The 13,882-nt window shown below is 41.3% G+C and overlaps 1 protein-coding gene across 1 annotated transcript; it reads right to left on the reverse strand.

The window, feature by feature from the left end:
• Nucleotides 1–579: 579 nt before the first annotated feature.
• METTL21A (methyltransferase 21A, HSPA lysine) lies at nucleotides 580–7,286 on the reverse strand. Its single transcript, XM_044667495.1, has 2 exons — nucleotides 6,967–7,286; nucleotides 580–1,641 (listed from the first exon to the last, which is right to left on the reverse strand). Exons 1-2 carry the CDS (start codon nucleotides 7,124–7,126, stop codon nucleotides 1,244–1,246), a joined length of 558 nt encoding a protein of 185 aa, XP_044523430.1. The 5' UTR covers nucleotides 7,127–7,286; the 3' UTR covers nucleotides 580–1,243.
• Between the last annotated feature and the right edge of the window lie 6,596 nt (nucleotides 7,287–13,882).

Here is a 13,882-nt window from a genome sequence, read left to right on the forward strand (position 1 = left end):
AAACCCTGCATAGAATCTTTGACCTGTTCTGTTTTTCCAGATTGGGCCTGCATTCCCCTCCTTGGGCAACTGTGTGTCCCATCCCACTTCTGGGGGCCTTCTCTACTAGTCCCAGACTTGATGTGGATAACCAACTGGCATGAGCCCTTCAACTTCTCAGAACTCCCAGGCTCAAGCTATCCATCATCTTCAACCTCCCCCGCCAAAGGAACTATAGGAAGATGCCCCCACTCCTAGCCCTTTTCAATTCCTAAAAAACAACATGTGACCTAAAGAATGTTTATATGAATAAAACTTCATCTTTCATCCAATCTCCACACTCAAAATAAAAGGACGAGGCAATGAAATTTAAAACCATCCTCTTCTACTTATGTTATGCCGTCACATTTTGGTTTTCAATATGATCTACTGTGCATTTTTGAAAGACCCCCACAAAAATATGCAAAAACAGAATTAATTTTTTTAAATATTAAGTTATACCGAACTAACCATGATCTTTTTAAATCAGAATTCAACAGAAATTCAATGAACAACTCATTAAAGGGTAAAAAATTATTTATTTTCTCAGTTAAAAACTCATTTTCAAAATATCTAAAATATTTATTGTAATCATCTCATCCCATTTTTACACAGATGAAAATAGACCTTGGAAAACATAAAATGTAGTACCTCCTAATTACAAATGGCAGCCACCAGACAAAAGTAGAAAAGATCCACGCAGGGCCAACAAAGAAAGACAAGACTGTAACAGAAGGTCAGGCGATGCAGAAATATCTTTCACCTCATGAAAACTCTTCAGTAAATACTGAACATTTCACAATGAATTCTAAGTCATTGGCTCAACTTGACCTTCCACCATCCACGTGAGACTCAGCTCTGCATCCAGAGCTGCCACAGGAGACTCGGGGTCACACGTTGGCTGAGGGACCCCCAGCCAAGCCCCTTCTCTTCATGGTCCTCTAAGGAACTTTGGAATACAGTAAGTTTCAGGGAAGATGCCGACCTGCCCTCGTTCAGGGATTTTCCTTCTCTGGAAGTCATAAATCTTAAGGCGAGTCCCTCTCCTAACCAAGATCCACAGGAGCCTCCCACGAGATTGATGCTGGCATCGAAGTGCCTGAGAACATCCTACCAGATTCAGAAATTTGTACATCCTTCGTTTCAGTGATCCGCCATTTGCCCAACGAGATCCACCCTTTGCTGAATTTTAAAGTATTTCTAAATACACTAAATAAACTCCACTTTATAAATCTTCCTTCTGGCTCTTCCTGTGGGCTTTATATATGTGGACATCTTTTTCGAGGTCATAGTGAACCTCGGAAACGGCGAAGTGCTCTCCCAGCATCTTTAAGAAGTTCTGGTCCCGTTCGTAGCGGATACGGCAGGACAGAAGAATGAGCGAGCGCTCGCCGCACAGGTGCTCCAGGGTTTCGAGGAGATCCAAGAAGGTCTCTTCCAAGTATATGATATCAGCTCCCAGGATCAAGTCAAACTCTCCTGGAGAGAAGCTTTCTAGGTTTTGTCCCCAAGTCAACTCCTTCACCACGACGTTCGGTCGTATGTCGTGAGGCAAGTTGGCTTGAACGTTGGACTGAAGAAATTCTAAAGCTATTTTCCGATCTGTGATGGTGACGTGAGCACCTAGAATGTGGGTCAAAGAAACAGCCTCAGGATAAATGACATGCCCCATAGTGACTCGGAGGAGAAGAAAGAGTGTAATAATCGTTGAGTTTCTGAGCTTATTGAGTGACTGAGGGCTGGGGGCCTCCCTTCTCACTGGGGTTAGGAAGTTTTCCTTGTCATGAGTTGAAATCTGCCTCTCTACAGTCTCCACCACATCACTTCTAATTCTGCCTCCCGGGGCCAAACAGAACAAATCTAATCCCCCCCTTCCACAGGTCAGCATCCCCACTTCCTTCAACCAGTCCCCACGTGGCATAAATTCTCTCTGTGCTCCCATATCCTGGTTCTAATCTGTCATTCTATTAAGTTTCTAACCTAATTGTACCCTTGAAATATAGGTTGTCCTTAGTGCCTAAAAATTCATCTATTGCTAATCTAGACACATATCAGTTATAAACCTATCTTAGATGTGTTTTGGTTAAGTGTTTAATAATGAAATTAAAGACCCTCTTTCCTATAGTCTTCAGGAAACAGATAACCAAAAGTGTAATCAATGACAAATAATTTGCAAGCTTAGGAATGGTAACAGTCTGTTAAAAGCAGGGGCTATTTGCCAGGGGTCTGTGAATTTTTAAAAATACATGAATTCAGGGGGCAGGTGGGTGGCTCAGTAGATTGAGAGCCAGGCCTAAAGATGGGAGATCCTAGGTTCAAATCTGGCCTCAGACACTTCCCAGCTGTGTGACCCTGGGCAAGTCACTTGACCCCCATTGCCCACCCTTACCACTCTTCTGCTTTGGAGCCAATACACTCTCCCCTCTTGTTTCTTTTAGCCTATTAACTCTAAATGGAAGATAAGGGTTTAAAAATATATAGATAGATTTGGTGTATATTGGTATATACATAGATGCATATATATATATTTCAATAACTATTTTAACATGCTTGACTTTTCTCCATCAAAATGAATTTTATTCTATGCATCTAAAAACATCATTGTGGGAACAAGTCCATAGGCTTCACCAGACAAAGAAACCTGGTTTGACATTTACCAAAAAATACTCACTTTTTCTTCACTTTTTCTAAATAAAAACACCTACCCTTATGAGGATCACATGAGATAATATTTGTAAAGTACTTATACCATGTGCCTGACACTGCGTGCTAGTTATTATCATTTTTGTTAATTGTCCCTCAAAACTGTTGTCTTTCTTCCTCTATATGCCTCAAGATTTCTAGATTGCAGTCTATGATATTTTTCTTGCCTTGCCAGGCACCTACTCTTAACCCTTGAAATCCAAACAGAAATCCTAGCAAGAGCCTGGTGAAGATTCATGGGCCTAAGGATGAGTGAGGAGGCAAGCCCAAAAGAGAGCTAAGTGGGAAGAGTAAAAGGGCTAAAAGAAACAAGAGGGGAGAGCAGGTTGAGCAACTGTGATAGAACAAAAGCTCTACTGGAGGGGGAGTTATTTGGGTTTCAAATCTTGGAAGATGGAGTCAATTGCAAGGAATGAGAGGTCCAATTTGGAGTCAGTCAGGGAACCGCCATAAAGGAAATCAAGGCAATAAGATTTCGAGTCAACCTAAGTTTGAGTCTTAGCTCTAAGTGAAAGCCTCAGTTTCCTCGCCTGAATATTAGAGAGCCTGTGAGTTGAAAGAGACCCCTGAGATGATCCAAACTGACCTCTTCATTTTATTCACTTGAAAACTAAGATCTGGAAAGGTATTGCCCAAAGTCATACAGGCAAAAAAGGGGAAGAGTCCAGAGTTCAAGACTAGCTCCTCTGACTCCAAATCCAGTAGTCTCTTTCTTCCATACTCCCTTTCTATGGTTATTAAAACCAACTAAGACATACTATATGTCGAAGGCCTGTGTTTTTTGTACATAACTATAATTTTTAAATAAAGAAATCCAGTGCAGCTGAGATTATAAACAAAATAATCACTGAAGGGGGGGGGGGGATCCTTTTAGCAAGTTTCTCTGATAAAGGTCTCATTTCCAAGACATTTAAGGAACCAATTCAAATTTATAAGAATATGAGCTATTTTTGCCTACTGAGAAATGGTCAAAGGATGAATAAGGAAATCCAAGCTATCTACAGCCATAGGGAAAATGCTCCAAATCACCAATAAGTAAAGAAATGTAAATTAAAACATCTCAGCTTTCCCATCAGATTGTCAAAGTTGCCCCCCAAAAAAAGGAAAATGACAAATATTGGCTTGGATGCAGGGAAAACAGGCACCCATTGATGTATTTCTGGTGAGGCTGTGAAATGGACCAACCATTCTGGAAATTAATTTGTATCTAAGCTGAAAAGTAACTAAATGGTACCTACCCTTTGACCCAACGAGAGGCAGAGAGAGAGAGAGAGAGAGAGAGAGAGAGAGAGAGAGAGAGAGAAAGATTTATATGTATTTCTATGTATATGCATGTATGTATGGCTGTATATGTATATACAAATATTTATAATACCTCTTCTTTGTAGTGGCAAGGTACTGAAAACTAAAGGGATGCCCATAAATGGGGAAATGGTTGAATAAATGATATATGAATGTAACAGCACACAATTTTGAAAGAATTATGAACTTTAATCAAAGCAATGATCAGCCATGATTCTAAGGGGAAAATGCTAAAGAATACTACTCTCTTGGGGAAAGAGTAGGAGGGAGAAGAAATATCTGAAACTCAAATTTAGTCTAAAACTAATATTTTAAAACTTTACATAAAATTGGGAAATATTTAATGAAATATTTATTTTCTTAAAAGACTCAAAACTTAGACTGGCTAAAAAATGGCAAAAGGGCAAAATGACAAATGTTGGATGGAGGGTATGTGGAAAAATGGGGACACTGATACGATGTGAACTGATCAAACCATTCTTGAGACCAATTTGGAATTATACCCAGAGTTATAAAACTGTATATAGCCTTAGACCATATTACAGGGTCTCTTTCTCAAGACCAGGGTAAAAAGAAAAGAACCCATATGCTCTAAAATATTTACAACTTCTGTTTTTTGAGGTGGCAAAGAATTGGAAACTGAGGGGATGTCCATCAGTTGGGGAATGGATAAACAAATTATGATATGTGATTGTGATATAACACTATAGCGCCATAAGAAGCAATGAATAGGCTAATTTTTTTTTAACTTGGAAAGAACTACACAAGATAATGAAAAGTGAAATGAGTAAAACCAAAAGAGGAAAGTGAACTTAAAAGGAAAATATGAAAGATTTAATTTGTTTGAACACATCGGTCTTTGGGATGACACCTTCTGGGACACAGGGAAGACCAGGACAGGTCAGGACAGTTGTGAATAAATTCTATAAATAAATAAAAGAAGAGAATGGGATATACAGGAGGAAGCTAAGACAATCAAGAAAGCTTTGAAAGTTTCACATATAGATATGAAGAAAAGTAAGCTAAACATATAATAGATTTGTGGTTTAATTTATGTACAATCTTATTTTTCTTTGCATATGGAAGTGCTTGTTTGATTTTGTAAAATTTGGAATTTAAAAAAATTTTAAGACAAAATGTTTCTTTTCCTGATAGAGAGGTAACAGACCAATATACAGAAATAAGATGTACATTTTTAGATATGGCCAATGCAGTAATTTGTTCTAACAACATTTCTTCGTAATAAGGGTTTTGTTTTTCTTTTTCTAGTTGGAGTTTGAGGAGGTAGTAGAGAAAAATTAAATAGTAGCAGAATTAAATAGTAGTTGGGGTTTGAGGCGGTAGTAGAGAGAAAATTAAATGCTTGATAATTGAAGATTTTAATTTTTTAGAAAGTATTCTATAACTAAGTATATAAATAAATGTAAACTATTATTATTGGAAGAGTCATCTGCATGGATATTAAAGTCGTTGAGGATGATACATGTAAAACCCAGTGGGATTTGTGCATTGGCTAAGGGGGGTTAGGGAGGCTTGGGGGAGAGGGAAAGAACATGAAATATATAACTATGGGAAAATATTCTAAATAAAAACTTTAAAAAAAAAATTTTTAAGTCATTGAGGATAATCACAAAAGGAATGAAAAGGACTTTGAATCACGAGTTGAAGTCAATGAGAAAAATAATGTGAATCCTTTAGTAAAAGTTAGTAAGAGAGGAAGATAGTAGGAACGTGATTTAATCAGATGACAAGGAGCTCAGCCTATGGGCTAGGAACAGTAGAAAACAGCCTAAGTCAGGGAAAGTTATAAAAGTATGATTTCAGCTAATAAGAAAATAAAGTAGGAATGCCCTTCAAAAGGAGGAAAATGTAAGTTTTAGTAAAACTCCCATGGGACATCATAAAAGGGATTTAGGATATTTAAAGAGAACCACTTTAAATATGAAATAAAGATGGAGGCATGGCAAGAAAAATTAAAGGGAAATTTTGCACCTATGATGGTAGCTGCAGAAAACCAGGAGAAAGGAAACAGAGGTGGTATAGTGATTAGGGAGCTGGGCCTGGAGTCAGGAAGTCCTGAGTTCAAATCTAAAAACTGGCACTAATTCCTTGACCCTGAGCAAGTCAAGTCTTTATGTTTGCCTCAGTTTCCCCATATGTAAAAGGAGATAATTAAATAGCATCAACATCTCAGGATTGTAGTAAGGATCAAATGAGATAATATTTGTTAAGTGCCTGGTGCATGGAAATCACTATATAAGAGTTAGCTATTACTATCAAGGTCAAAAGAATGTGGTTCCTGAAGGAGTTTGTAGAACATCAAACCCTGCTACTGGTCCATATCCAAGGAGAAAGTACAGGGTCTTCCAAAATTCTGCATTTTTTGTTTTTTTTTTAAACCTTTACCTTCCATCTTAAAATCAATATTGTGTATCAAGTTCCAAGGCAGAAGATTGGTAAGAATCAATATTGTGTATCGGTTCCAAAGGTAATGTGTTAAAAATCGATACTGTGTATTGGTTCTTAGGCAGTAGCAGGGAAAGAATCAATACTGTGTATCAGTTCTAAGGCGGAAGAGTGGTAAGGGCTAGGCAATGGGGGTTAAGTGACTTGCCCAGGATCTAGGAAATATCTGAGGCCAGATTTAAACCCAGAAACACCCAATTCTCAATCTAAATTCTTAGTGTAGTTTCAAGCTATTAAATCTTCTGGGATACCCTGAATGGGGAATGAAAGCTCCTGAGTAAAGAAAATGGCCAAATCAAGAAAATGCCACAAACACCAGGTTTTACATTTGCTTTAAACACTCTGTAAGGGGCAATGGGGTAGCTGAAGATTAACCCCAATTACCAAGCCCCTAGAAGCAATACTAAGGCAGAAGGGTTTAAAAAATAAAAAACAAAGACCATAAGAACTTAACCACTGAGAACTAGGCAAACTCACCCAACAAAGCAGCCACGATGCCCACTAGTCCTGTCCCCGCTCCCAGCTCCACCACAGAGCGGCCTTGAAGATTCAAAGTCCCCATCTCCAGGTAAGTGCAAAGAACAATGGCCTGGGCCAAAAGAAGAGACACAGTCCGAGTCACACTATATGCCCACATGTGTACTCCTAACAGACCCAGGCTGGGTTAGGCCATTTTTATGATTATTGGGGAAAGGGTTTGGGGTACTTCAGACCTGAATTAGGACTTTGATAAAAGTTCCATTAAAAAAATTCAGGTGCTGATTTTGGGTTCTAATTTTATTGTTAAACTTACTATATAAAAATATAATCAGTTTCAAGGTTCTAATTTTATTATTTTATTATTTTGCTCACCCTTATAAAAAGTAAAATGAGAGGGGCAACTGGGTGGCTCAGTGGACTGAGAGCCAAGCCTAGAGACGGAAGGTCCTGGGTTCAAATCTTAGAATTGATACTAAGCCAGAAGGTAAAGGCTTGAAAAAAAAAAAAAAGTAAATGGTCANTGATCCTATGACATTGAAAATTAAACTGTTTTATTAATCACTTTATTCTTCTTTTTTTTAGTGTCTTGCTGATGATCTTATCTTTTAAAAACCATTCTTTCCCTTCCCAATGAACTTTGCTCCTCCTTAGAGCAACTCCTGTAATAAATTAAATATAGTCAAATAAAACAATTTATTACATTGGCACTTTTTGAAAATGCCTGTTTCATTTTCCCATCTGAGAGGCTACTTGGCATAGAGGACAGAACTGGCCTTAGAGCCTGGTAGACTTGGATTTAAATTCCAATTCTGACACACACTAGCTATGGGATCCTGGGGAAGTCTCTTCCTTTCTCAGTTCTCTAGGCCAGTGGGATCAAATGCAAATTTAAATAGTGCCACTAATCCAGGAGGAAAGGATCCCTGCAGGCCACACACTGACTTCATTTTAAAATGTAAGGAGCAACTAGGTAGCTCAGTAGATAGAGAGCCAGGCCTAAAGATGGGGGCTCAAATCTGAATTTCGGTACTTCCTAGTTGTGTGACCCTGGACAAGTCACTTAACCACAAATGCCTAGCCCTTCTGCATTGGAACAAGTATCAAGTATAAGGGTTTTTTAAAAATTGTTACTTTTGTTGTCTGACTTGAGTTTTCTTGACAAAGAGACTGTTCGCTATTTCCTTCTCCGGCTCATTTTACAGATAAGAAAACTGAGGCAAACAGGGTTAAGTGACTTGCCCAGGGTCACCTGGCTTGTATCCATATGTTGGGACTGAACTCAGGTCGTCCTCATTCTAGCCCTGGGCTGCCCTGTATCAACCGTGCCACCTAGCTGCCCATCAATGTTTTATTCTCTTTTTATTTATTTTGTTAAATATTTCCCCATTACATTTTAATCTGGCTGGGAAAGTAAGTATCTGATAGCATGGACCAGAAGAGAAAGCTTTGGATGTGATGGGTGATTTGGGTTAGACTGGCCAAAGGATAAAAAGTGACCAAAACCAATGTTTTCCATAAAATAAAACTAGTTTAATATGAGGGAATACTTTCAGGGGGTGGATGGTTCCAAAGAAACCAGGGAAATCTGGTATGAACTGAGGCAGAGTGAAGTGGTTATGAAACACCTGGGGAGGGAGCTGTGATCAGTCTAAGGTCCATGCCAGGCTCCCGGGGGCTTGCCCCACCCCCACCCCCCCATCCCACCCCCGCTCCTGACTGGGGGACTCGGCGAACTTTTTGGGGCGGAGACCACGTGGAGACTGGCTTTGCATATTTGTAACAGGCATGGACGGGAGGAGGGAAAGGGGGGAAAAAAATCAGTGTAAATGGCCAGGCCGCCCCTGCCCCCAGGACTGCTCCACTGCCTCCTCTCGCCCAGGGAGCCCCGAGGCTCTCGGCATTAGCCGGCGCCCCTTCCTAGGCTTCCACTCCGCGGCGCCCTCTTAGAGCACTGCCCCTTCCAAGGGCGCTTCCTCCACTCGAAGAAAGGGCGCAAGGTCCGGGAGGGGTTGGGGGTGGGGGGCAGCCCCAGGGAGGGAGAAGCCGGGTGCAAGGGTGGGCCGGCACGGAGCAGGGAGCATAGATCTCCTATGTCCATACGTCCGGGGCCGCTGGAGCCGGGCTCCCCGCAGACAGCCTCGGTCTATGTTAGAATCAAGCTTGTGGCCCGGCTCTAAGGGTTGGGATTAAGCTTGAGGCTCCGGGTGAGTACCAGGGCCGGGACTGAGTCAAGCTCGCCACCTAGGTAGGAGGGAAGGGGCCGGGGGGCAAGTACGAGGCCCACGTGCTAAGGCTCAGGTTAAGTATTCTGCCCCGAGGAAGGACGAAGGGGCCGGGAATAAGGATGAGGCCCCGGGGGGAAGGGACGGCCAAGCGGGAGGCCCCGGGTGCAAGGGCTGGGGTTAAGCACGCGGCCTCGGCGTGGGGAGCCAGGCTGCCTCTGCCCAAGTTCAAGGGAAGGGGCCGGGGGCATAGGCAGAAGGCCAGGGAGCTGCTGCCGGCGCCTGGGGCAGCGGCTGGGCTGGCACCGGAGGACCGGGAGCCGCCGCGGGCGCAGACGCCGGACTCACGCACCCGTTTCTCTTACCGGACTTACCGCTGGCTTCCCGCGACTCCTTTCCCCGCCTCCTGGGCGGATCGGGTTCCCTAGCTCTGCCTTAAAGGGACAAGCGTCCGGGAGGCGTCCAGGGGAGCTCAGCTAGAGGAGACGGAGGGAGGGCGGCAGCCCCTGCAAACCCTAAAGAACCTAAGCACCCCGCCTCTGATTCAGAGGCCCGGGTGTAAAAATGAGGATATTGGGGGCCCGCCCACCAGAATGGAAGCCCCTTGCAGGAAGGGTACTGTTTCATCTGTGGGACCTCTCCCCAGCGTCCAGCATGGACTGCACTGAATGTTAAAATGCTTCTGGCTGATGCTCCCGCGGCCCGCGGACCTCATGGGTGTGAATGCTCCCTGGGTCTTCATCCTCCACCTCTCCAGTCATGCGGATTTTTTTCTATAAATCCTTCCTAGGAGCAGAACCAGAACAGTGTATATATACAGCTATATTTACACTATAACAACCAAATTGCAAACACAAACAGTTTTGAAAGGCAAGAACTGTGATCAATGCAATGGTCCACTATGATTCCTGGGGCACTGTGGTGGGCTAAAGGCACAGAATTTGTTTTGCTGGTCAGCATTTTTATTACAAGGGTTTTGTTTTCCTTTCCTACCCATTCCCCAGTGGGAATGAGAGGGAAAGAAAAGAAGTGCTTAATTAAAATAAAATTAATTTTTACAAAGAGATGACTAGAAATGCTTATGGTCATTAGAGCTTTCTGTTGGGTTTTTTTTTTTTTACTTTTTTTTTTTTTTTAAAAAACCCTTGTACTTCGGTGTATTGTCTCATAGGTGGAAGAGTGGTAAGGGTGGGCAATGGGGGTCAAGTGACTTGCCCAGGGTCACACAGCTGGGAAGTGGCTGAGGCCAGGTTTGAACCTAGGACCTCCTATCTCTAGGCCTGACTCTCACTCCACTGAGCTACCCAGCTGCCCCTTTCTGTTGGGTTTTTAAAAACCTTCTGGGGGATCCAGTTCAGCACTAGGGTTGTCCAAAACTTTGACAGAGCCTTTACTAAAGGACTTACTATGCACCAGGTGCTGGAAATGCAACCACAAGAAAACAAGACAGTCCCCACCTTCAAAGAGCATACATATTTTTAAAAATCTACTTTCTGGCCTAGTAACAACTCTGAGACAGAAGGCCAAGGTCTAGGCAAATTGGAATGTGTGTCTTGCCCAGGATCACACTGCTAGGAGGCAAATACAAGACCTAAAGGAGAACTAAAGATGAATATGGACAGTCAGAGGAGTAGAGAATGTCCAGGCCTAAGTGAGAGGAAATTTGACTTGAGTCCTTCATAAAATTTTGGTTTTAAAAAAGAAGGGTCCCAAGTCAAAGAGATTTCTCAGAGTCACAATGGGACAAATAAGGACAAGGAGACATCTAGAAAGAGTCCAAGTAACTAAGTTCCTCCTCTGCCCAAAACTGGAAATGCAAAGATAATGTCTTCTTGTTTTTTTCATGATACTCTCTGCCCTTAAGCATCTTGTATGCTTTAATGGAGAAGAGTTGTAGGATGTACAAAAATAAGAAGGCAGAGATATGGAAGGAATAAGTACCAGAAATGGGAGAATTTTGGATGAAAATAGGCCACAGCTACTGTTCTATAGCTTTAAGAGCCAAATGGAATATTTAGAATTTGGCAGTGTTGGCTGACAGTTCCTGAGAAACTGGGAAGAGAGTCAATGAAGATGATTAGAGAGAAACTCTAGAGAGGACAAAAGAAATAGAGCATGGAAAAACTTTCATGGAAAAAACTATCTTAACTATTATTAAGAACCTTTACAGAGAGAATATCATGATGATTGAATCTAGAGAAAAACTATTTAGATTAATAGGCTTAACAGAAATTGAAGGGACTGTTCTCTTACAACAGCCAAAGAGACACTGGAGAAGACAGAAAGAGGTTTAAAAGTTTGTTGCTTGATAGAACTATTTTAATCCTTATTTTGAGGAAAGGATAGAGAAAATTCTTCCAAAGACACCTCATTTATTTATTCTTAATGAACTAAATACTTTGGGAGTGTGTTCTTATAAGTGAAGTTATCTGCCATTATAGTGAGAATTTGAGGCAGAGGTGTTAAATTGTTAAATTTTCAGTGTGAATACTTTCACCTTGGAAACTGGCAAAACTTACAAATCAGGGCTTGCTTGTTTTGTTTAGTGTCTAGACTTAAGAAAATGATGAAGAACATGTTGATAACTAGGATTACTCTTAAAAGCAAAGATAGTTCTTGCCTTCAAGAAGTTTACAGGCTAACTGAGGAAACAACTCACACAGAGGGACACTTTGCTTTGGAAAGTTACTAGATGAGTGGAATGGTAGGAAAATAAAGTGACACATTCCATCAGGAAACAGTGGGAGAGTTGATTTATTAATGATTCTAGAACTGAAAAGGGGAACCTTCCTGGCTTCCTTTAAGTCTCCAACCCTTCTTAATTCCAGTATTTTTCTCTCTATTAATTACTTCCTAATTGTCATATTTGTAGCTTGTTTTTGTATATTCAATGCTGTCTTCCCCCAATAGCCTGTGATCTCCTTGAGGGCAAGGACTGTCTTTTGCCTCTTTTTTGACCTCCTATTGCTTAGCACTGTGCCTAACACATAATGGGCACTTAATAAATGCTTAGTGATTGATTGATTCCTTGCTTTTGCCTCATGACCACATCTTCATTTCATTTCATACAATTTCTTGATGATGTCCTTGGCCCCTGGTCTTTGGAGTTCCTATTTGATTATACATTTCAGCCAGTTCACACCTACCACATACCTCTCCACTGTTCTGTGTATAGTATTCATTTTTAGTTTTTCAGTGGTAATGTGGTTCCATATTTCCTTGCCATAGAGAGATGCCAGGAAAATCTTAGTATTGAAAAGCAGGGCCTTTCAACTGTGGAATCCATCACAGAGGCAAAAGGAGTTAAAAATTGGAGTAAGACTGGAGCCCAGTGAACAAATTAAAGCTTCAAGGCTCTCCCAGTTCTGGAAAATACCCAGAGTCAAGAGATAATAGTATCTTATCCCTAGAAAAGTCAAGAGACCAGTGTCATTGGATGGAACAATATATATAGGGATTTAAGGTATAAGAAGACTGGAAAGATAGAAGGGAACTATGTTGTGAAGGGCTTTGAATGCCAAACAGCATTTGCATTTGATCCTGGTGTCAATGAGAAGCCACTTGAGTTTATTGGGAGAGGAATGTGAGTGTGAGTGTGAGTGTGTGTGTGTGTGTGTGTGTGTGTGTCTGTGAGAAAGAGAGAGAGACACAGACACAGACACAGAGAGAGAGACAGAGACACAGACACAGAGTCAGAGACAGAGACAGAGAGCATTTGATCTGCACTTTCAGAAAAAGACAGGTGTATGACACAGAACTCTACTGGTACCTTCCCAAAGTTGAGAGAAAGCAAGGAATTTCTCCAACCTACAGGACAGAAAGATTGCACAGTAGATAGAAGACTAGGCCTAGGGTCAGAAAGATCTTAGTTCAAATCTAACCTCAGGTATTTATTTACAAACTGTGTGACCCTGGGCAAATCACTTAACTTTTGTCTGCCTTAGTTTCTCTTTATCATTTTAGACAATCTAATAGGGTGAGATGACCTCTCAGGATTGTTTTGATTTGCATTTCTCTAATCAATAATGACTTAGAACATTTTTTCAATATAACTGTCTGCCTCTCATGTCACCTTCTTGATATTACATAATTGCAAAGTGAAAATAACAAGAGCAAACGCTGCCGTGAACACAAGCACTCTTCTAAATAAGCAATATCTTGTTGCCAAGAGACAGCAGTATATAAATGCTAACATCCGGATGCTTCATTTTGCTAATGAAAAACCACCCCCTCCCCATTTAAAAAAATTCTTCCCAAAGCTGCTGCCTTACCAAATGGTCTTGTTTCATAACAAAGAAGAGTTTGGGAGGCTTTTCCAGTATTTCCTGTACTTTCTCAATACTTCTAATTTTATCCATCTTTTAGATGCACACCAACAGCCTGGCAGCAAGGTGTTAGCTGTAATTAGGCCACTGAGGTCTTACAGGTAAGGGTCAAAGCATTGGATGATTTTCAGAATCACACAGGTGTAAGGGACCTCAAAGACAGAAGCTCAAATGGGTGTTTTTCATCTGGGGCAAAGACTGTGGTTGGAGATCTGGTTATAGTAAAGAGAAAGTCTATTTGTAAGTGGAAGAATGAGTCCTGAGAAAGGAAGTAGCCAGTGGGCCACAGCTGGTGCTGGAGAAGACAGTTCCTACCCTAAATCTGATTGTCAAATTTTCCCTGTGAGCATGAAAATAGCAAATGCT

Source organism: Gracilinanus agilis, chromosome 3, assembly GCF_016433145.1.
Source record: "Gracilinanus agilis isolate LMUSP501 chromosome 3, AgileGrace, whole genome shotgun sequence".
Taxonomy (NCBI): domain Eukaryota; kingdom Metazoa; phylum Chordata; class Mammalia; order Didelphimorphia; family Didelphidae; genus Gracilinanus; species Gracilinanus agilis.

What these genes read in the sequence shown, in the direction of transcription:
- METTL21A (XM_044667495.1), bottom strand. Translation starts at nt 7,126, where the DNA reads ATGTGGGCATATAGTGTGACTCGGACTGTGTCTCTTCTTTTGGCCCAG. An exon ending in CATCGTGGCTGCTTTGTTGG is followed by an intron (nt 1,642 to 6,966) that starts GTGAGTTTGCCT and finishes CCCACATTCTAG; the next exon opens with GTGCTCACGTCACCATCACA.